At 37.8% G+C, this 24842-nt stretch overlaps 1 protein-coding gene across 9 annotated transcripts in view; it reads right to left on the bottom strand.

Moving 5' to 3' along the window:
- ncam1b (neural cell adhesion molecule 1b) overlaps positions 1–21902 on the bottom strand; it is a 103997-nt gene extending 82095 nt beyond the window's left edge. For 3 of the 9 annotated variants that reach the window (XM_079608981.1, XM_079608984.1, XM_079608986.1), the window contains exon 1: positions 21569–21837. In XM_079608981.1, coding sequence (XP_079465107.1) covers positions 21569–21620 — 52 coding nt within the window. In that variant the 5' untranslated portion in view covers positions 21621–21837. Of the gene's footprint in view, positions 1–21568 lie in introns of all 9 variants that reach the window. The other 6 variants (XM_079608979.1, XM_079608983.1, XM_079608987.1 and 3 more) reach the window with 4 other exon arrangements.
- Positions 21903–24842: the final 2940 nt, after the last annotated feature.

Here is a 24842-nt window from a genome sequence, read left to right as displayed (position 1 = left end):
GGGAAGATAGAATGGAGGAAGCCCAGGAAAGGAAGAGGGCCAAGTACGCTGATCTGGTAGCTGAGTGTCGGAGGAATGGGTGGAAGGCCCGCTGTGAGCCTGTTGAAGTGGGCTGTAGGGGCTTCGCAGGACAGTCTCTACACCGGGTCCTGGGACTCTTAGGGATTTGCGGACTGCACAGGCAAAGAGCCATTAAGAACATCCTGGAAGCCGCTGAAAAGGCAGCACGGTGGCTCTGGTTAAGGAGGGGGGACGCGTGGCGTAGGGCGCTACCTGGACACAAGTCGGGGCCTGATCACCCCCGGCTGGGTCGCCCGGGTGAGGGTGTCTGATGTAAGACCCGAAACACCCTATGACCCCGGGAGTATCACTGACGATGTGTCCAGGTTGCACCACAAGGTGTATAGTACTAAGTCATTTAGTTTTTGGGTTTACTTTAATTTGGGTCACAGCTTAAAGTATTTGTGAGGCATTAAACATGCTTATACCTTATTTTTTTTACTAAAATATTTATGTGTAGGCTAATGTATTCTCCTCTTTAGTACTTATTTACAAAAAAACAAGATTTTATCATTTTTTTTATTCTTATGACTTTATTATATTTTGATTACTTGCCATTAAACATATTTGAATTTGAGTCAATCTTGTGACAATTTCTTGCCATTGCCCAGCCCTAGTAAAACCTACAGTGGTAAATCTAACTAGTAGGATGTCTAAACGATATGACTCATATTTTGAGTCAGCACTGAATCTATATCGGTATAAAGAATTCAGAGAGGGGGCAACCCCTCTGCGTAAAAAAATTCCAAACCCTCTTATATCACTGTTATTTTCCAAAAAGATAGGGATTTTCTCTTCCAATAATTTCCATTTCATCTAGGCATTTGCAAATAATACGAATCTCTGACATTTAAGAGGGCGTAAGGGCCTGTTATGCAACATTTTTGAGCACTTCTTTACAGTCAACTCAAAAATACTTTAACAACTGAATGAAATGTCAACAGAGGTTGCTGCCTGCAGTATCTTACCACTGAAATACTACTGTTAATATATTTAACTGCTGAAACGTAACCACATAAACAGCTTTCCATAACGTGCAGATTTCCATCCGTCAAATTTATGCTGAACTATTAGTGCATCTACTGGAGCCAAATGAAGAGACTGGAGTCACACATTTGGAATATACTAGGCCTATACTGTAGCTTCACACACAGCAACAGAACGAAACAAAAACAAACATTCATGAAATTGTGGGTATTCCCAAGTAAGTTTGATTAATGCACTGAATAGCCAGTAAGACAGGCAGTACAGGGGGAGAAGACAGATCACCAGTAGAAAACTGAATGTAATGTAAGGCTGTAGACATGGAAATACTCTTTCAGTTAAAACGGCCAATCATATTTTTGATAGTTTGTTTATGTGCGGAAACTGTAAAAAGACAGTTTTAGACATTTCCAGCTGCTAGTAGGTGCTCTTACTGCTGGTGATGTTTATTAGTGGGCAGTACGAATCTTTATTAATGGGTGGAATACGTATATAAATGTCTATATGCAGTATGCATCATATCATATTAGATGAAGGAGAATCAGTGTGTGCTCTTTGTCATTGCTGCAGTCTACTCGCGGCGAAAATGCAAGCACCAGACTATCTGGGTCGTTGCAAAGCCATCGGCTGGTGCAGAATCTGCGCCTGGATGAGGTCAGATTCCTGTAGTAGTTATGACAGGAAACAGTTTGGTTTGATGAGATTTGGTTTGATGGTCAAAATTATCTGCAAAGGAAGTTCACTTGTTACCACCGGTATGCCCCGGACATGTATTTTTCCATGTACTATACTGTAATTAACATGCAAGTAAAGCAACAACCTACTTGAATAGGTCAAGACCGTAAACAAAAATTGTTTGTCAAAATTACGTTTCAATAACATTAATTTAAATATAGCATGCAATAAATTACAATTCGACATATTTTTTAAATCAACTAGTCGTAAAGAAAGTAGCGATAGATCTTTTCTTACAAATTGTGAGGTATAGATCGGAGTGAATGACAAAAAAATAATAATAATTAGGCCGGGATCTTGGTTGGAGCCCATTGGTTGTCGGTTGGATTTTGAGATGTGTGTTACACTCAAAAATGAATTCAAGCTTGAAGTGGATTGTGGAGGTACGAGATTTAAGCAGACTACATGATTGGAGAAGTCCGGTATGTGTCAGATTTAACCAGAAGATCAAGTTATGATTATGACCTTTTTATTAAAGGGGTGGTATAATGCCCCTTTTTACAATATGTAAAATAAGTCTATGTTGTCCCCATAGTGTATGTGAAGTTTTAGCTCAAAATACCCCACAGGTATTTTTTTACAGCATGTTAAAATTGTCCCTTTTGAGGGTCAGTAAAAAATGAGTCATTTGTGCGTGTCCCTTTAAATGCAAATGAGCTGCTGCTCCCGGCACATAGGGCGGAGCTTCAACAGCTTGTGTGTGTTAGGAGTGTTCCTGGGGCCGGGGTTTATGTAAATGTAGGGTTTGTGATGTCACTAACCCGGGAGGAATGTTGTGTAGTCCCTACCAGCTGTTTGTTGTAGTTCTTAAAAAACAATTTCTTTAAAAGCAAATATCTACCTTTGCTTTGAACTTTCGAGCGTTGTAACTTTGCCGTTTATGCTCAAACAGCAACATTACACACTAACTAAAGTTAGAAAAGTTAAATCATAATCAATCACCCCTTTAAACAATTAAAGCAATAACAAAATGGATAAATGGTTCACACAATAAAATCTTTAACTTTAGACCTATACATTTGGAGTGTAACAATACACTTATGTCACAATAAAAAAAATAAAAATTTTTTTTTTTTTTTTTTAAATCACGATACTTAACTCAACTCACGATATGATATCGCAATATTTTTAGCCAAAATAAAGAAGAGGTTTTTTTTTAATTATTAATAGATTATTAAAATAATAATTGTATTATCAGGACCCACAAATGTTTCCCCACTGCATTATTACACATTTCAACATATAGTTTAATGTAGTAATGACCCTGAAACTCTGTAAACCTAAAAAAAATTATCACGCAGTACTCGCACTTTAAATGCATTCATTCGTTGGTTCTCACAAGCCGCGCACACATAAACTCCCCCGGTGCTCACTATGTCCTGCCTCTCCCACTATTAATGCACTATTCAGTACACTTAATAATAAACCATCTAAAACACTTTTCAGTAATACGATATATCACAATAATGAACATGCACAATATTGTTATCATGGGCACTTCAAAACACTGTGAATAATTATTTATTACAAATTATTCCTATTTTTGAGTATTCAACCGTTTAAAAAGCAAAACGCCGCTGTATGCTGCGTCAAAGAGGCACATGCACTGATGTAAACAAGCCCAACACGCATGAGAAGCGCATGGCGGAACGAGTGAAGGAGATGCGCTGAATGAAAATGCACATTCACTCTCTGACAGTATAGATGGCGCTGAATAAGGATCCATTTTGTGGTTAATTTATTAGTAACATATCCTGACAATGAAAAATACTTCTAAAGCATTTATTAATCTTAGTTAACTTAATTTCAACATTTAATAACACTTTATTAAAACCAAAAGTTGTAACTGTATTATTACAGTTACATGAACTAACATTGTATTTTTTTTTTACTTGCTGTGCGTTCACCCCGCGGCGGCGAGAGCGTCAAATTGGCCGGAAGCCATTCATTTTCAATGAGAGCCGGCGGCGAGCTCCGGCGAGGGCGGCGCTGCGCGTCTTGGACGGCTAGAAGAGTTGAAATCAAGTCAACTTTATGGTAATAAGCTATGACGCGTTTCGGCGGCAACCAATCGTAATGTAGAAGTCCTCCGCCTGAGAGGATACCAGAGAACACAATCCTGTAAACTTTGGTTCCGACCACATTAGTTCCTAAGCAAAATGAAGGAAAAGTTAATTATTTCTGTTGCGGGTTTCCCGTTATTGTACGACGTGTCCCTGTTTACATACAGGGACATTAATAAAAAGAACGACGAATGGAAAAAGTTGTCTGAAATGGTTGGTGTTTTGTTACTTTCACATTTAAAAGATTTTAATAGGTTAACTTATACCCTACGTGTAGCCAGTATGCACAAAATAGGATACTGATTTATGTTCAGTTCTTATTTGCTTTGCAGTTCTTAAATCACGCATTCTAAAATCTACGTCAGAGCGTCAGAGAATCCCCGAATCTCACGGCGTCGATGGCAGGGCGGTGAGAGCGAATTTTGCCGCTCTCGCCGGCCGCGGTGTGAACGCACAGTAACTTTAACAAAGAATAACACTTTCTGTAACAAATGTAGCTATTTCACATTGTTTATGTGTTAATGCATTACCGTTAACTAATAAGACCTTTGTAAAGTGTTACATTGTTCTTTATAATTCTTTTGCACTTTAATCTGTATTAAAAATTTGTTTACTTTATACATTGTGTATTTCTTTATTGTATTTAAATGTTCAGTTCTGTTAGTTACAAGAAAAAGTTATTAAACCTGTTACCTATAGTATGAAAACACTTTTTTTGCATCTTATTTCAATATCGTGATAATCCCGTATACCATGATAAAAGCTTCAGCAATTATCACAACATGAACATTTTATGTGTTAACAGGCCTAAACATGACTATGGTTTTTAAAAACTACCTGAAGTTGACATGCAACGCTAAATTCAAGGGACGCAACGGCCAAAGGCCTCCGAGGTGATCACTTCGCAAAATCCACTGCATAAAGCATAAAGCATCAAGTATAAAACGGTGTTATAGTTCTTCTAATTAAATGCACTGATGCTTTCATCGCTAATTGGTAGTTCAATGATTAGTCTGCCATCTAGGCCCACTAGTGACTGAGCAGTACTGGTGATCTGCGGTGTTAAAACTCCCTGTGAGTGTGAACTCACCTTTTGAGATGCTGAATGAGAATTTTTAAATGTCTCACACAGTATTCAAGGTTGGTTGGCTGCTTTGATGAACCAATGCATCTCAATATGCTGCTATCTGCCGTTTGCCATAACAAATGAAATTAATGTGCAAATTAGCTCATGAGCTGGGGAAATGAAAACTGCCAAAATGAGTCTGAAACCGTTTGAGAACTGAGTCTGAAAGGTTTGAGAACACGGCCGGGGCGTAAGACACTGACCCCACTGACCCTGAGTGGGAGTTCACATGAACAGCCTTCATGAGTTACTTAATATGATGTTTGAATCCAAGCCCACACGTCAGTGGAACAGTACGGTCTACTTTCCCAAGGCACATTTTTAAATATCATGGAAAACAAACTGGTGGGCGTCTATTCAAAAGAGGTGATGACTTGAGTTTGCGCCGTCTGGCTCAAAATAACCGTACGTCTGCGTTCAGATGTCCTGTGCACCGGCGCGGAGGAGATGCTGAGGAGATGTGGGAGGAAAATTCACAAAGTAATTTACGAAAATGTAATTTCAACCAGTGAAAACTGTTCAATGTCACGAGGCTCGTTCCATTTCCTCCACTGCTCATTTCGTTGTCACCTGAGACGCTATTTCAAGATGATTAAGTGGCATATTTAAAAGGGGAGGAAGGAGCGAATTGTTATCAAATAGGATGTAGAGGGAGGGGGGAATATCCAGCAGGCCAAGGAATTACAAAACTGTATTAAACAGTCATTTTTTCCATCCTCAAAGTGTCTTTGAGGAATTTTGGCAATCCAGAATATATATATGGCTTAGCTTCAGCGTAACACCGCACTGTGAGCGCGGAGTTAATGCTGTCTGAGAATGAATAAATCCTACTTCTGATACAGTTCCATATTTCTGAAAAGAAATTAGATCATGATCATGGTGGGAAATGCTAAATGTGGATCCCCCAGTCACCGAAAGTTTTATTAATCTGATTTTTGGAAATCGGGAGTTATGATGAGAGTCCAGAACTCAGTAACTGATAAACTCACACTGCGTGATTGACAGCTCCAGCGAATATAAAGGGAAGGTTCGTTGATCGCTTTCTGTATATAAATTAATCACAACTTAAATAAGATATATTTTCACTCTATTAAAGGTGCTGTATGGAGTTTTCAGCGGCATCTAGCAGTGATGTTTCAGATTGCAACCAATACGTTTTACAAGCGAGTGCTCGTGCTTTCTTTTTATTATTATGTGGAGTTTGTGTTGGAGTCTGTGTTGTGCTAGTTGTTTCCTAGTATTAGCAGACTCCATGTCATAAAGTTGCAGTGTCGTCGCTGTTGAGTGCAAAGTCAGTAGACGAGGCGAGAGGCGAGACGCTCGGGAGTGCACATGCAGGTCTCAGTCACGTCACTGGATTTTGCGGCAAATCCGACCCGGAGACTTCACATAGATCATTTTATTGTGAGATTACAACCCCTTCACACACAGGTAATAAAAAATGGATTCATTTTAGTAGAAAAACTCCATACAGCACCTTTAAGAGAAACAATGTGAAGTCGACCATTTGGGCACTGATTTTTCTAAAATATTGTATTCGAATATTCAAGCTCATAAAAATCTAATATTCGTCTATTTAAATTAAGTTTAACGAGAAAGACGTTATTTTTAAGTTTAAGGTTGTTGTTTTTTGTCACCATTTCTGAAAAACCTTACAATTAGGCAATATACATAAGCTTACGATAGGCCTACATCTTAAGGTTTTCTTTTAGTTGAAAACAAACAACATGACAAACAAAATATAAAGAACAAAAGCATTTAAGCTCAAGCAGCGCAATCGGAAAAAACGCTAATAAAGCAGACTGCCCCAGTTATATTATAGAATATACACTCGAGTCAGCAATGCAGCATACGGTTATCGTGTTTAGGCCTATATTGTTTCAATAATTATCCACATGCTTGAGAAAACGCGCTGCGCTGACAGACGTAGCAGAGACAGAAATATAACGGTGTGCGAAGCAAAATTCTGTTCTTAAACATGTCTCCCTCAACGAAACTTAAAGGAAGCATATGTCTCAAAATCATTTTGCTATCAGAAGTTATCATCTCGGATCACTCGGATCACCTCAGTCTTTCCTCATTCAACTGCTGTTTGGATTTCATAGGATATCTCATTGTGGTGGTGATATTATTGATATAACTCAGTTTCATTAATTAATTTGATTGAAAGTAATTCCATTTTGTAATATAATTTAGTAAGATCATTTTCATCTAAGTAATTCCATCCAAACTTCGCGAGGCAGACGACGACATTATGTGATCACAATACAATCAACTTGTGACGCTCCACAGCGCCAACCAGTGCATTCAATTATAACTGTGGGTTAGTGCTTGGGATTTATCATGGATTCAATGCATTTACAGCCAGCAAAGCAACGTAGTAAAATTCAAATTGCATTTTACTTTTTGAATAATAATTACAATTTGAATATTCGTGCAGCCTAATTTACACAGTTACTGACATGTTGCGGCATAGCATTACTGTCGGCTCCATATCTTAAAGTAAAAGTCTGTTTGCGAAGCCTGCGCCGAAATTATGACTGATTTACCAAAGAATTCACAGTGGAATGTACTGCATATGTCTCCGATACAAACACAAATGTCATGGTGATTTAAACTAGTTTAAAGCCAGATGAAACCAGCGTTGACATTCTCAACAACACTGACACAGAAAACAGGAGAAACACTGTAAGACAACAATCCAGTTATATACTTTTCAATCCATGAATCACAAACATGTACCATGAATTTACTGTAGTAACACTAACTGTAAACATCAAGCGTAGCGTTAGTAGCGTAGTTAGGTCACGTTAGTCAAGCTCGCATCAGCTGACTCTCAGCTGATCCACATCTATATAGGAATACGACGCCTATCACTGTGTACATATAAGCTCCTTCAGTATTATCAGCAGCTATCGCGTTTCTCAAAAGCGAATTACCCTCCTCCATCCCCAGCTCCTCCTCTCTCACCCAGTCAGGATTTGGCATTCTGATTCCCCTCGAATCAGAATAAATTCTTGAATTATGTTGCAATTTAAAATCTTGAATTAAATCAGAAGGTTCTGTTCTGTATACCCAACGGGGGGTTATTGCTGATCTCCCTGTTCTTATTCATGCTAGGCTGCATGGATGCGCAGGGAGTTCTCGCCCAGAACGGAACAATGCCGCCAATCCAAACTGTATGCTAATTGTCAATCCTATTTGACGATAGAGGTCCTGACAGAAATGGTATTGTGTCAGAAATGTGGGAAATAAATGTATTTTTTTAAAATAATATTTTTTAAATATGCTAAGCTCATATAGGCCTATAGCCTACCAGCAATTCTGGTATTTCCAGCAAAGTATACTGGCTAATGAAACCAGTGATCAATATCAATATTCTTTGGCACTAGGTTCTTCCAGAACCCTACAAACAATTGGCAGCACAGAGCTGTTTTTCATACATCAAGTGCGTCAGGGACATCTCTCATTAATCCATGCCATTCCTAATTATGCTAATCCACCACAGTCTGTCTTCTTGCTCTCAGGCAACTCAGCGTGTACCAAGCAATACCCCTAACTACTCTTAAATCAGACCTACTGTAAAAATGCTAAACAAACCACAGCAACATAAGCAACGAGGACCTGATAGAAACCCCAGAACAGTGACAAACGAGTCAGTAGATGCGTGCAGTTATTCAGTTTTATATCTGTTGTAACCTCATTTTCTCTTGCTGTAGTCGTGGGAGTAACATGGCCCCTAATCTCATTGTTAGAGCACAAAATGGCAGCATTCAGAATCTGCAACTATTCTAGACTTCTGTATTCAGTTTTAGCAACAGATGGCCCTGTCTCCATCTCTTAGCCATAAGACCTTTCCTGAAGAAGGAAAAAAAAAATAACAATTTGGCCATTCATATCCAATGAACTTTTCAATACATACCCAAATTGAACTGAGGTCAACTTGGCAGTGGCACTCAGAAATTGAATTACTGTATGAATTAAGTGTTGTGAAGTACAATGCTTGTCACACCATCCAGGAACAGAATTGAACCTCCGGAAAACACCCAAATACTAGGGTCAATAACATGATGATCTGTTTTTTTCACAAACAGTCAAAAACATCAGGGTGATTCAACTGGCCTGATATAGTAATGTAGAAGAAAAACATAATTCATTAAAATAATACAATTATTTAAAAAAAAACGAATAATCATATTTATGACTATTAATAAAGGGAGAAGCTTATGTATAGTTCATCCAAAAATTGTAATTATGTCATCATTGACTCACCCTCACATTGTTCCAAACCTGTATAAATTTCTTTCTTCTGCTGAACACAAAAGATTATTTTTTGAAGAACATGGGTAACCAAACAGTTGATGGGCCCCATTGACTTACAATTGCGCCCATCAACTGTTCCATCATTCTTTGAAATAGCTTCTTTTGTGTTCACTTCAGCAGAATAAAATAAAAAAAATCATACAGGTTTGGAACAACGTGAGGATGAGTAAATGACAGAATTTTCATTTTTGGGTGAACTAACTATTTATTATTTGAAAAACTGGGACAGAGTTGTCCACGTTTAGAAAAGTGTGCGAACATGCTTCCTTTACACACAGCTCGTGCATGTGCACGAGAGCGAGAGAGCTTTTTGATATTAGTCTGAAAGAAATATCAGATTACTATTATAATTCCTTAGACTACATCTCTGGGAACCTGCATGCGTTTTAAACTAGATTTTTATAAGATAATGGATATTAATAACACTCCAGCTGACACTTTTACGTGTTCAAATAACCAGCTTCAAGTGTAAATATAATGCCTACATAGCTCAGAATTGATTAAGGCAAAAATCAATGGCCCACAAAAAAGAATGCAATAAGATCTGCCAAAAAACTGCTGTTATTTGGTGGAAAAGCTGCTGGAAAAAGCGCGTGTCATCTTAGTGACAGGGCAACAGATGGCGGAGAGACACCTCCTCCCCGTACACCAGCCGTAGGCAGCCACAATACTTAACAGTCATGCCAACATTACAGCAGCACGCTCAAATGCACGGGTCAACTTCATTCTTGGACATCTTGAGATATACAGTGTCTAACGACAAAGGAGAATCAAGGATTCCCTTCTCTCGTCTGGTCCAGGTCTGTGAGACTCTGGGCTTGACTCCTTGAGCTGAGGGAGCTTATCGGAGCTCTCATTACAGAGAACAGAGATGATCAGAGAGAACAGATCCATGGCTGGGAGCGATGCTCACATCCAACCATTCCTCTTGTTCTAATTATAGAATAACAAGCGGTGTGTCTGCTGAAACATTCACATGCTAAACGGAGCCTGTTGTATGAAAGAAGATGAGCTACCAACTAAATAAACAATTTATTAAACAACTGCTTAGATATTTAGCATTGGAGTGAGCCTGCCAATGCCAAACTCAACGTCATCACGCTGGGATGTTATGGTTGATAGGATGTTCTGGGTGATTTTAGGGCATTCCTCCTAGGTGGTTGCTAAGGTGTTAGCAAGGTGTTACCCTCTCAAAATCTAGGATTCCTTTAGAATTCAAGTTCTCAAGATCCCAATGTGATTTTGTTTTAAATTTCTTTGGGTATACTTTTAATTATAATATCCATTTTATTTATAAATTATTTTATCTATTCATATAAATCAAATAATTTATTACTCTGATTATGCTGAATTGGCAAATTTGTGGAATTGGATCACATTGGTTATTTGCTTCGTGAATTATGCTACTGTATAGATACATTTCTAACAAAAGACTAATCTTAGGATTTTAGGATAATTCAAATTAAAATCACAATTGAAATTATTTGATGACCAATGGCAAGGCCAATATCATGGAGAGCAGGCTGGCCAATAAACCCACATACTGTATGATATTACACTTATTAAAACATGTTTCAATGAAATTTAGATTTATTTTACAAAATATTTTCTAAATTAGGAATAATTTGAAAATGAATCAATATGTTAAAAGAAAGAACTTGATGAAAAAATAAACCTGTAAAATAAACAGATTCAAACTTTAGTTAGCAACTTGTTGTTGTGATCCTATTATAATATATATATATATATATATATATATATATATATATATATATATATATATATATATATATATATATTACAAATTAATGGTTTTATTTCAATTTAAAGTTAAATCAAACATAGATATTCAAATACGTGTTTAAATTATATAAAGCCATTTTTGCTGAATGTGAACAGTAGAAAGTATTATGATGGTTGCCTTCATATTACTAACAGTATAATTTCATATGCCATTTAATTCCTTTGTTTAACATTTCTATCTTTCCATCTATATATCTATCTATTAATTTATTATTTTGACAGAAGTTTAAAAAGACTAAACTAAGTAAACTAACCAGGACAGAGAATGGGAGTTCCTCACTCAGCGCTGTCAAAATAAAAGCCCCACTTCCGACACTTAAAGAGGCTATATGCGTTTTTCTGAAATTTAAACTCGCGACTGACACCTGTGGCCAAAAAACAGAACTGCTCTTCCTTTCTGCTCGCTCGTACGTGCACACTTCACGTCATCTGCTGCAAGGAGGTCAGGTCAACATTATGTTTACAGAGGTAAGAACAGTCAAATACATATATTGTTTGAGATAAGTGTTCTGAGTGATCTGAAACGTTTAACATGAACGCGCTTGACGTCACATCCGCAGACAGCGCGGGAAAAATCCGACCCGACAGAAAATAGGAAAAATAGGATACAGGCTTATAGGTGCACCCACTGTGAGCAGACAAGGTGTCAGTATGCTCATCAGGAGATGTTTGTGTCATAAATGGTAAAATAAAAAGGCGTTTTCGTTTATTTTGGGGAAAAAGTTCCATATAGCCCCTTTAATGAGCCAAACTGTAAATCCGATCATAAAAAAAAAAAAAAAAAAGGGGCCACACATTGGCCGATATATCAGCCTTGCCAATATATCGGTAACACATTTCAAGAATGAGCAATAGTAATAGTGATGCTTACACAAGCACCAGTATAAAAAAAGGATTAAATATGCAAGATTGTATAGGCTATATGTTTTTCTAACCTAAAAGCATAATTCTTGAGGCTTCATGGCTGCTCTGTGCAACTATATGATGGAGCTCAGAATGAAAAAAGAGGTAGTGACCCTGTTCCGTCATCATGTATTTACAGAGCGGTGGACAGAGGCAGTGAAGTAGAAAGACTAATGCATGTTCTCGTCAAGCTGTGGGTCTTGGATGACGCACTCGCTGCAGCCTGACGTAGCAAATTTTCTGCCATCAGACCAGAAGGGACATTCCTGATTGAGTGCCTCGTAATGCTGCCTGCTGGTCCACATAGCCACCCATTTAAAAAAAAAATAACTATCCCTAAAATAAACCACTCTCTATTCACAAGTACACTTTGAGATGCATCATGAGCATGAAGGAAGCCCCAATAAAGCAGCTTGGTTAGTAATAATACTGGTATCTACATTAGCACTAGTAATAGGGAGCTTCTTGCCAAAAAGTGAGATTGTTTGTTTGGCTTATTCATTTGCGTTTCTGTTGTCTCTGATGGTCGGACTGCTTGTGGACATTTTTTTAATCAAACTCCACATGGAATATCCAGTAGAAAAAAAGACAACACGGCAGGGGTCATGACACATCCTGCTTCTGTTGGCCAAGTATGTGTGAGGCATTTCAGGCAGGGGAGGTCACCCAGTCACACTGGACTCTCCATCTGTGTGTGTGTCTGTGCGTGAGTGTGTTCCTGCTCGTAAGTGAGAGGGGGGGGGGGATACGGACAGAAGGGGAGGCAGAAAAAGAGGCAGAGAGGGGAGATGTGTGTGTCTGTGAGTCAGAGAGAGAAAGAATGAGCGAGAAAAAGAGAGATGAGACAGTAAAAAAAAAATTGTAAGACACTTGGGTAGACACTCATCTATCAGCGTTACATGAAAAGTGCCGCTCTCCACAAATAGACAAAATGGGACTTGAAATGTATTATCTATTTTTTTAACAGATGGTAAGAAAATGACGATTGTCCACATCACATCAAGTCGTCACACTAAATAATATATGAAAAAATGTGTGTGGGGGAGAATGAAAACATTAAAATAAATGGAAAGTGAAAAGTGTAACGGAAAGGGAAACTGGACAAGTGTAAATGCATATGGTTGTTGAAACTACATGGAAATTGTACTCCTCCCAAAATGGTTCAAACTAAGTAAACATGAGTGCGTTATAGGCTATATATATATGTCATGTTATAGCCAGATATGACAACGCTACTGCAACACGCAGAGGAGTAGTGTAGTAATCTCTTCAGCAAGCCGACGCAAAATCTGCCGCAAATGAAACTGAAAGTTCAGCATCACAGACACTCATCATACAATCAATCATCATCTTTAAAATCAGTGAGAATAAATTATCTTACCAGTATTGATGCCGCTCTCTCTCCTACTCTTTAATGTTGAAATTAGCAGATAAATAAAAAGCAGCTCTTATCTGTTGCTTCCGCTGACGTGAACTCTGTTAAATTTGCATATAGCACGATAATTGAAGATCGGATTTGTATTCGTTTTGCGGAGACACATTTATGTGGCCAAGTGTAAATGGAACGGTTTTAACAATTCAGATATCTATCCGATCAGTAAAAGCGCATGAAATGACCAGTTGTGAAAAAGGCCCATATTTATCATTAAAACCTTTTTTTTTTTTGGATCATTTCGCAATAAATGGGGTAAGAGGAGTCAGGGCTGAAGTTTGGGACACATAAAATTATATTTATCTCTACATTTTTGGAAAATGAAAATAATCCGTAAATAAAAAAAACAGATCTTCGTAAAGTGATCTGGATGTGCTGTAAAATTGTATTTATTGGATATAGAGAAGATCAAGACCTCAAAAAGTGGCAAATGCAGGCCAACCACACTATTTTGCAAGTGAGTTTAATTTTGTTACATCATGTTTCTTACAACAAAAAAACATGGGATTTAACTGATGGCAGAAAAAAACACGTGCCTTTAAAAAAAACATTAAGACACCAAAGTGTACCATATTTATGACAAGTGCCACATACTGTCTGGTTTTGAGACGCAATGTAAATAATAATAATAATAAAAGCAAACCATACTGGGATTAAATATGCTATGGTTTTAGCTGTAAATGCCTGCAAGGACAAATAACTTTGCAAATGCTTCAGAAAGAATTAAGCCTACACAATTTCATAGGCAAAGAAAACAGAAGGCTCAAGTGACCCTTGAAACACAAACGCACAATGTTGCTCATTCCACATGCGAATCGCTATGTGATAGTTAGCCATTTTTCACTTACAAAATACAACCTCTAATTGCATTTCTTAATTCAGTTTGTCAATATTTTTCAGCAGTAGACAGATGCTATAAAGACATCAAGCACTGTGGAAGAATTAACACCAACCCTGCAAAGAGAGAACATGCCCTCGGGAAAGAAGAAGCTAGTGAATAAATCAGAACCATTAATGAAGAAAAAAATACTGCCAGAACTGATGTTTTTGACTGCAATGTGTGTAATACATTTGGATCATCATGTATTGTGATTCATTTAACTTATTAATATTTTGGTTGAATTATTGCATCCTTAGTGTTTTAATTATATTTAATTTTATACCATGGTCTGTTTGAATGTTCGATTCAAATTGGCTGGAAGGTCTGTATTAAAAACGTTTAATGCACAGGTAGTTCCAGTCAGTTTAAAATCACTGCTCTATATCAATGTATGCTTTTATTGAAGCACACACACAGTTTTTTAGTAACACTATTTTACAGTGTCATTGTTACACGTTAAATCTAGTCACTGGAGTAATAAATTATGCATAATTATTTGCATGCAATTAACACTAAACTCTCATCCTAACCTTATAGTAAGTGCAAGTTAATTATTATAACTCAGTACTTAAATGTATAGCTAATTTCACTATAACACAGAGACAACAGTGTGCACGCACCACTAATGTATGTTTCTGTCAATGGATACGCTCCACATGTGTTTCACGTGAGAGTAGCTGTCCAATCAGCTGTTAGTATGTAAATCTGTTGCTGACATCACAGTTCTTCACGCGCTGGTGTGTGGGCTGGAGAGACACGCTGCTGATAGAGACTCTGCATCTAGCCTATAGCCTATATCTCCTGTCTGGGAACATTCTGGCTTCCCAATACGTTACAGCAGCTATGGTGAAAAAAAGTGGACAAAACAGTCCCGCTTTCTAAACTATGTTCGATGCGAGTGCCGAATGCTCCATTTACGGCGTCATCACCCGGGTCGGTGTTGATAGTGCGCGAGCACAGGGGAGACCAAAATAGCACACATTACCTTCTGTGTGTAAACAGACACTCAGTGTTAATTCAGACAGGCACAAAACAATGATGAAAGCCCTGGGCAGGGCTTGACAATAAGGAGTGCCCGATGGCCCAGGGCTATCCTAGTAAACAGTCGGTTATGCCTTAAGTGAACAGTCGAAGACAGTGCATGTATCAGTATATTGGATTCGTGCATTGGTCTTAAAGTGACAGCAGCCTAATATCCCTGCCGCTGTCTTTGTTTTTAACATTAAATCAAAGATACGCTGTGTAATTTTTTAAGTTGATTCTTCTTAGCAAAAAAACACTTTGTTCTTTCAAAATTAAATGTGCTCATTAATGTATAATTCCTTCTACCAACTAATCAAGTATTCTCGTAAGTGTAGAATCTGCCATTTATAATACATATGAGCGGGTCGGTCGAATGGCGGAAACCATGTTGCGCCTCCATCTTGAAAATACATTAGCCAAAGAAGGACACACCTGGAAATTCAAGCTTCACCTTTCGCGTTTTTACACTCAGTGGCACCGTGACGAATGCGAGGGGGAGATTACTCGCGACTGCCGGCAGATTTGAAATAATACGGCCACCATAAGGAGTTAAAACGCCCTCGGAATGGGAGGGGCTAGAAAGTAATATTCAGTTGGTAGTCATATACAATTTCACCGCTAGATGGGATTAATTCCTACACAGTGTAGCTTTAAATAAAATATAAAATAAATCACTCATGGCCCTTGACTGAATAACTTTTTGTAACTTTAAAAAGGGTTCATCTTTATTTCATTTAGTGAAGAATGTTATACAATTATTTTACATGCGATTACTTTATTCATTTTCTGTACCTGAAAACTACCGTTAGACCTACCTGAAAATCCTGAACAGCATTGTTTATTTTATTTGTATTTTTTGCTCTGTTGTATTTATTTCTGCTATCGCGTAGTTCGATTTTTTGTTCTTATTTTATTTTTCTTTCTTTTGTATTTGACAGAAGTCCTTTTTTCCTGAACACTGCACATACCGAAACCAAAACCGTGACCCTAAAACCCTGAAACAAACCGAACCGTGAGTAATTTGAACCGTTACACACCTAGGTAATTCAAAAAGGAAACCGATATTTTAAATTACAATAATATTTAGCAAAACTAATGTTTTTAATTTTGATCAAACAAATCCAGCGTTGGTATAAAAAAATATATATTTCAAAAACATTTGACTGATCCCAAACTTTTGAACAGAAGTACATATTTTATGGACAAGTTTGGATAAAGAATCATTTAGTTTCTAATCTGCTTTTACTAATTGTGCTTTTCAAAGCATTGCATTTTTATCAGTGGTATTAATCCATATAACACTCTGAAACACCTCAGAGTTGAAGGATAGCATATACAGGATACCACTGAACCGGAGAGCTTGACAGTAATTATTTGCCAGTGTTCAGGCCAACACTGTTAGACTATGTCCATAACAAATGTACAGTATCATGGACAGAGGCTACATTTCAACAATCTCTTACTGAATAAAAACAACAGCCACACATCACTGAAGCCATAGCCTGGTTCTACCAGACTCTCGTACATTTCATTTGTACAGAGAGTCTGGCCTCTCTCCATTGACAAGGCATGCGTTAACTTCCTTGAAGGCGGGTACTCTGTTAAAGTTTAAAACTATTGGATCTGCCCAGAGCCACTCTGGATCTGCCATAACCAATCGCTAACGTTTAGTCGTGACGTATGACGACTCAAACGACGCTCATTGTCATCGTTCTCCGCCACTCCCTCTGTTTGCTGATTGGACCGGTAAAAAATTGAACGGAGAGAACCCAAGAATACACCACAATCCCAGACGTAGTTCTGAAGGAAAATTTAAATTGAGCGGAAGTACGTAGGAGGGCGAAGCCAGGCTACTGAAGCCACCCATTAGTTTGGAAACCTTTAGAGAAATGACAGCACATCGAAAAACAGAAGTCATAAATAATATTTATTACAGGTGATGTGTTAAGGTAAAGGGTTGGCCTCATTAAGCACGAACTCATATGCTGCTGTTCCTCCAGCATTCTGCAGGCCTAAATCTGCCAGCTTTACTCACAATCAAAGGTGAGGCCAAGCAGAAGAGCTACATCCCAGGGAGCCATTTAGTCAAACAGGATGTCCCGCACAACTCAGGGCTCATTCCCAGACATTGCCATTTACTGTCCATGCAACTCCCATCCAACATCACTGTGAGAGAGGCACATCCATCCCTATTCCATCACAGACACTAGCTCATTTAATACCATTGTATCGCATTGGCATCAGTAATATGTCATATGCTGTTAAAACATCCGCTGAAGCTCTCTGGGAAATAATCATGGAAGTTTAAAACCATCTACTGGGACACAACATGTTAGACAGGATAAGTATGTGACCTCTGCTGTACCAAACAATCCCGGCTGAAGGCTTTACGGTTTCAATGATTCAGTTGCACATATGGGGAAGCCCTAGACAGGAACTCACCACCAAATGGTGTAGAAACGCTGAATGTAACACACTTTTGCACCCTGAAGGCCTTCCCGGATTATCCAGCTTATGACATATGCCATCGCTACACTATTTGAACCTTGAAATAGAAACAGGCGACCAAGAAAGACCTCTTGGGGGGGAAATGGTTAGGCAGTTCACAAGACAACATGCCAGGACAACATGTATCATGATATGATACAACAAGATAAATAAACCTTGATTGTCCGGATGTGTTAAAAAAAAAATCATGACCTGAATAGTCTTATGACTATGAGCATGTTAAAAATTATTCATTTGAGTGTTATATATATATATATACACACATACACATCAGCGATGAAACAGATTCCCAACGTGTCAGACTTATATAAACCAAACAGCTTCACTGCTTAGTAATATAAAAAATAAAAAATAAATGACGCCAAGTCAAAGCCATGTGGTTTTGACTAAAAACAAATGTCATCAACAATATACAGAAAAATGCAGGCACATTTTTTATACAACAGGATGAATGACCCTCGATTGTGTGGATGCATTCATTTATTAATAAAAATATTAGAAATTACAAATTAAATGCAATTTATACTTTGGTCAATTACTTATTTGAGCATGTTTTGAATTTCTGAATTAAAATTCATTTTGATGATCTTTTATCAATATTTATTACAAACATTTTTTAAAAGTTCTGAAAAAAAAACAATGAGTAAGAGGTTTACACACAGCACAGGCATTCTGGTGTGTAGAAATTTTTTTTTTAAAAAAAGAAGAAAATTGTATTACTTCTAGTTTATGATTAGACCACATGACGTTTTTAAAAACTTTAAATTGAAAAGTTTCTTGAAAATGGTCTAACATTTTTCAAAGCCATAGAAAACCAACATGAACGCAAAAAAAAGTGAATTTCTAAGAACTCTGCACGCGTTTTAAACTAGATTTTTGGACACGCATATGCCATTGACCTAACACTGGATTATGGTTGAAGGCTAAGTGCAAACAGTAATCTACTTCTTGGGACATACTGCAAAACAGACAAAATATTTGACGTTCCAATGAAATGTCAAATACAGATGCACAAATCTCATCAGCGATGAAACAGATTCCCACCGTGTCAGACCTTATGCATGACAACCCCTCTGCGCGCATTTGTGTGGGTGTACGGTGGTAATGATCAAGGGAAATTGATCTGTCAGCACAACATCTGTCCTGTTAAATCCTATTTTCTTTAGGCCACATCCCCTCAAATTCAGATTCGAGGATGTGAGATCAGCCTGTCGTGTTTCCGGATCAGTGGCGGCGCTGTGGGTTACATCATATTTATTGTTTTTGTCTTGCTCGGGCCCTCAGAGTCAGGGCAGGCTATCTCTAGCACAGCTAATTAAAAGCCCAATAAGAGCTTAACTGCATATCAGGAGATTACATCACAAAGATGACTCATGCCCACAGCCTGGGGGAGTGCATCATGTGACCGCAGGGCTCCGCCTCCACCCATCTAGTCTCTCAGATGACACTGATGAGGTCCCAGAGCATCTCCAGAAGAACAGCCTTGCGTTTTCCTCTCATCATCAAAACAATGACATAAGAGGAGGGGATGCACAGCAAGCATCACTATTTCTTTTGCTCATTTATCAAATTTCTTGCACACCGAGTCCGAAATTCGCGTCCAAAATTTCCGCACGTTAAAAAATAAATACAACCTCACGTTATGTCAATCACGCTTGCACACTGCCTGCGAAATTTTCGTCCGTCATACATTTTTTTGGATCAGGTTAGATTTTCTGCATTTTTCGCATCCCTAGCAAGCATTTTTAATGGGGTTTTGACAATTGAGAGCCACCGAATCACGAATACGAAAAAACGCAAAATCTTGCACTCAGTGAGCAAGGACCTTTAGAATTAAACGTTGTGTGTGATACCCAAAATCTGACATTTTCGTCTAGCTCACAATAAAACAGTAAAAAAAATACGTTTTAGACCTTTTTACTTCCGGAACCCACTTTTTGTATGTAGTGTGTAGTCTTATAAGCCAAAAGTTTCACATTAATTTTAATGTGTCAATACCGTTTTTTTTGGGGGGTTTTTCATAATATACAGTAAGTTATACATCAAACATGGACTTTCAAACCAATTAAAAACATAAAAGGATTACAACTATACCACAAAAGATGCGTTTACTGTACGTGCTTGACAAATTAGACAACTGTTAGTACTGACATACGTTTTGTAGAAACACAATTGCTTCAAAATTCACATTTGAGGTATGAAATCAATGTATGGAGCCCTTAAAGGGACATGGTATAGGAAAGAATGTGAGATGGGAGCAAAAAAAGTATTTGCGTTCTCTCGCAAATGTTTTATGTTCCCCCGAGAAACTTTTGTGTTCTTTGCGAGCGAACGTAAAGTTGGGGAACACAACAGTTTTGCGAGTGAACACAGTTCCTCTGGGGAACGCAAATCTTTTGCAAGAGGCAAAAGCATTAGGCTATATTTTGTTTCCCGCCCATTCATATATTTTTTTCTATAGACATTTAATTTATGTTGTAAAACAATATGAGGAAGTCTCTCTAAGTCGTTAACCACTGATTTTATTTCGCTCATAAATACAAAACACTAAAAGCCCATAGGAAAATCCAGAGGGAATCTATTGTGAATTAGGGCCTATCCCAATACCCACACTTGTGGTCTTCTTGGCCACTTGAAAGCATGTGCAAGGCACACCACAGAAAGAAAGTGTGCAAGACTGTCCTAGGTCTGAAAAATGCCACAGCTCAGTGCCCTTAACACACACTAAATCCATTCCAATCCACACTACCTCTCAGCGCGGTATTTGGCTATGCATATCCCATCATTCACCATGTTCAGGAACTCAACACTTTCCAGTGCAAGTTAAAAGAATTATATTTCATATAATTTGGCAGTAAAATGTACTGTTGCTCATAAATAAATAACAAAACCTCAAATACGAAACTAACAGTGAAATAAAATAATGTAAAATTTAGCATAATTACTATAAATTAATGGAAATAAGATGTACTAGTTAAATTAATAAAGGAATTCATTTTAAGACAAAAGCAATGCAAATTAACCATACATTTATATCAAATGACTTCTGAAGAACAGTAATAACACACTTCATAACTGTAATGTAACTGTTATTTGGGATTCCTTGTTGCATGATGTAATACACAAAACAGGTTAATTACATCATTTACAGTTCCCGCCCAAACTCGCTGATTGGATCATTCTCGACTCGTGCAGCAGGTGGATTGCCAAGAAATTCATCCCACCACACCACCACAGTCCCATAAGGATTTAGAAAGGATCAATTCAAATCAATGCGATGCCTTCGAATCCTTCTGCTATCCTATAGACGCTTTAACACAGAGCACAAAGTACAGGACTGCTTATAATATTAGCTCAGATAATCCGGTCTTCTTAAAGGACAGGTTCCATTGTCAAAGCCAATGGGGTAGCCTAGCAAATTAGCTCATAACAAACAGTCCCTATAAACTGTATTATAAGAATAACTGCGTTAGCAGGCAAGCAAAGTAAACAACACATTTTCTCTCTCGCATAACGTTACTGTTACAGAAACATACGCAACAGTGCTGATCAATGAATGAGCACGGGAGAATTCAAACAGGTCCACAGATGCACCTGCCACCGACACTACATCACTGACCATAAAAGTAGAACGCAAATCAGAAATATGCACAAAACCGAAGCTATTTATTATATAACAGTTTGTATTTTATGTACGGTTATTGCATAACACTTGAACGCGGTCTTACCTGCGCTGCCAAAGAAAAGAAGCACCAAGATTATCGCCTTGGTCGGAAACATTTCAATCCCTTTATGAAACACAGTGTGTTTACTGTTTATTATTGTCTTCCGATTCTTGAAATGAAGAATTCGTAATCCGTAAAATGAAGCCTGCGAAGTTCCCACGAAGTTTTATGGCTGGGACGCGAATGGACGATGATTCTGACCGTTGGACTGTATTGATATTTTTGCGGTTTAAATTCGCGTGTCCATATGTCGCGCGCTGAGAATGAGAGACAAGAGCGCGTGCACACGCCGCTTCAAGATGCACGCGAAATAATCCGCCCAATCAGCGGCGCCTCTGAGGAAAGACAACGATATCATCAAATAATGCACTGAACCCAGCTTGGAAACTAAACACGACTACCACATACAACTGGACTGCCCGGAGAAATGAATTGGAGAGGGGTCGATTTATAAACAAATATTGTTCACATACTGTAGGCTATTTCGGGTAGGCTAAATTTAATAGACACGAATATTTAAAGTGATAGTAAAATTAAAATGTTGTGTCGATATACTCTCATGTGTTGATGTATAATATTCTTTCTCCTGCGCATAAAAGCGGAGATATTACGCAGATTCAGAATGTCAATTCTGTCACAATTCACTGTTGATGTATGGAGAAAATGCATGGTGACTCAGTCCTTAGGCTATTCTCTGTAACAACATGGAAATTACGACAGTTTATTATTAGGATAACTGTTCTTTTTAAGACACCTTTTGGTAAGAAAAAAATAAAATTTGGCAGACATCTTTTCTCGACATATCGAAGTGTAGATAATGTGCATGCAGGCGGTGCCCCATTTTGTCATTCTGGAAATAATGATCTCCCCCATGCATCAGTTCACTGATGTTTCCTTTATCTCTCTATATCCCGACCCATGCAGTGCTAAAGAGGAACTGCTTTTCACTGTGGCTTTTGAAATGGATCCATGGACTTTTAGAGAACAATGATCATTTAAAAGTAGAATACAAGTATCCAATTTAAAGCCTTGCTTAGGGGCTGGCCAAGTGTTTTAGTTGAAGTGAGAACTGCAGTATTGTCCTCATGCATTGCACATTATTTGCAATGATGATATTTGATTCCCCCAATCACACACAAGGCATCTTTAGTTGAGGTATAGATATAGTAAACTGTCACGTTCAGAGCATATTAGGCTACATATTCATATTTATTTAATATTTATACATTCATGATGTCATGTTATTATACTTTTATAACAATTATGTTTTTCCAATATGTATACTGTATAGCTTCTGCCTTTTTTGTGGTGTAAAGACACCAACAGACACAATGTATGGGAAAAAATCGAACTGAAAGGAGCGAGGTGAAACAAAATAGTAGTTCATCATCATTATCTTAATCTTCTTCATTTTGGCTATCATCACTATAGAACAATTTGAGTACAATTCCTGGACAATGTTACTTTGTTAGTAAAGATCTCGACGGCTATCAGATTACCACCACGAGCAATCACGTCCTTAAAAGTGGGTGTCATTGTCATTTGAGACATCTTGCATGGTATAGTAACCTTCTTTGTGTGATTTCCGTGCAATTGTGATTGTTTCTTTGTACACCATAGAATTCAATAGGTGTGCTTTTCTGCCTCTCAAATTTTCCTCTGTCTGAAAATAAGCGGATATAGGCCTACTCTTTCTAGTAATAACCTTCAGAACTGCCACATGCAGTTCACATGCACAGTTTTGCAGTCAGCCGAACAAGCATATACATTTACTGTTAGCAATCAGTAGACTAGATATACATTGGATTTGCTTGTATAATGTCTTTTATAGTAACTTATTATGAAAAAAATAATTACATATTGAATACAACTGCAAAATAAATAAAGTGGATGGTAAAGTAGAGGTGCTTGAGAGATGGGGGAAATAATTTAGCTTAAAAAAACAATTGTAGTGGTTTAAAAACAATCAGTTTGGAAACTCTCTTATTTGTGTTTCCACAGAGGAGCTGGCAAGAGTTGTACAGATGGCACTAACAGCAAAAGGAAATGTGTTTCTGCCAAAGTTTTGTTTGATGAGTCCTCAATAAGAGAATAGCTAGCTCACATTTCATGCTTGGGCAAGAGAATTAGTGTTGACAATAGCATTCATCAGTGTCACGCTTAATATGGCTGTTCCTACAGTGATCATTTAATTTGTGTGTGTGACAGTTATTCTAACACAAGTAGTCTATCCCTTCTCCTGTGAGAAATTTTCTAACATAAATCGTGAAATTGGCTTGGAGAGAATGGATGAAAGCGCTGAATGATGAATTGTTTGTATCTGCTGACATCTGCTGGTCGGATCATATAGGCTACCCCAACACGATCCTGCCATTTGGTACATTTTCATGTAGAGGGCAGGCTTGTAACGGTTTTTTTTATTATTTTTTTTTAGAAGAAGTGAAAAGTGACCTGTAGCCAAGTATGATGTCCCATACTCCGAATTTGTGCTCTGCATTTCACCCATCCAAGCGCATATAGCAGTGAGTTTTGAAACCACACACACACAGTTCAGATTGGCTCCTTTACAAGAACACAAGAACAACTGAAGTATAATAGGACTTAGGTAAAGTTGGTTTTATATTCGCACATTCGCGGACTTCCGCGTTCAAGTTCTCGTGAACTAAACTTTGTACTACACAAATAACACCTGACACATAACTACACATATAACACCAGCAGATACAACCTAATTTTCCTCAAAACTAGCTTTCCTTCGCAGTGGACAGAATACATTGATCTCTATGCGCAGGCTGCTGAGAAGGGACCGTCTGCAAAGTGCAAAACCCGAAAAGTATTAGGCTACTACAAAATAATAAAAAACTTCACTGTAATTCTCTGTATTGTTGCCAAATTCAGATCACACATCACTGCTGTCCTGCTGGTTATATAACAACACTTTGTTTGGATAAATGCAATACAATTGTATAATTTTTCATAATAACAAATCATAAAAATAATGCAAAAATAAAACTTTTCCCAAAATAATTGTTGTTGTATAGCCTATAACCATCAGAACAACAGTGATGTGTGATCTAAATTTGACTGTTACTGACTGGTCCCTTCGGATCTGTCTCTCAGCTGCCTGCACAGAGATCAATGTATTTTGACTACTTCGAAGGAAAGCTCGTATTGAGGAAAATTATTAAACATTATTAAAACAATGTTATTTGTGTAGGCTAGTAACAATATTCAGCTCACGAGTTATTGAACGCGGAAGTCCGCGAATGTGCGTATA

The sequence above is a fragment of the Phoxinus phoxinus genome (genome assembly GCF_949152265.1).
Source record: "Phoxinus phoxinus genome assembly, chromosome: 4".
Classification (NCBI taxonomy): domain Eukaryota; kingdom Metazoa; phylum Chordata; class Actinopteri; order Cypriniformes; family Leuciscidae; genus Phoxinus; species Phoxinus phoxinus.
This window is presented reverse-complemented; position numbering and strand designations above follow the sequence as displayed.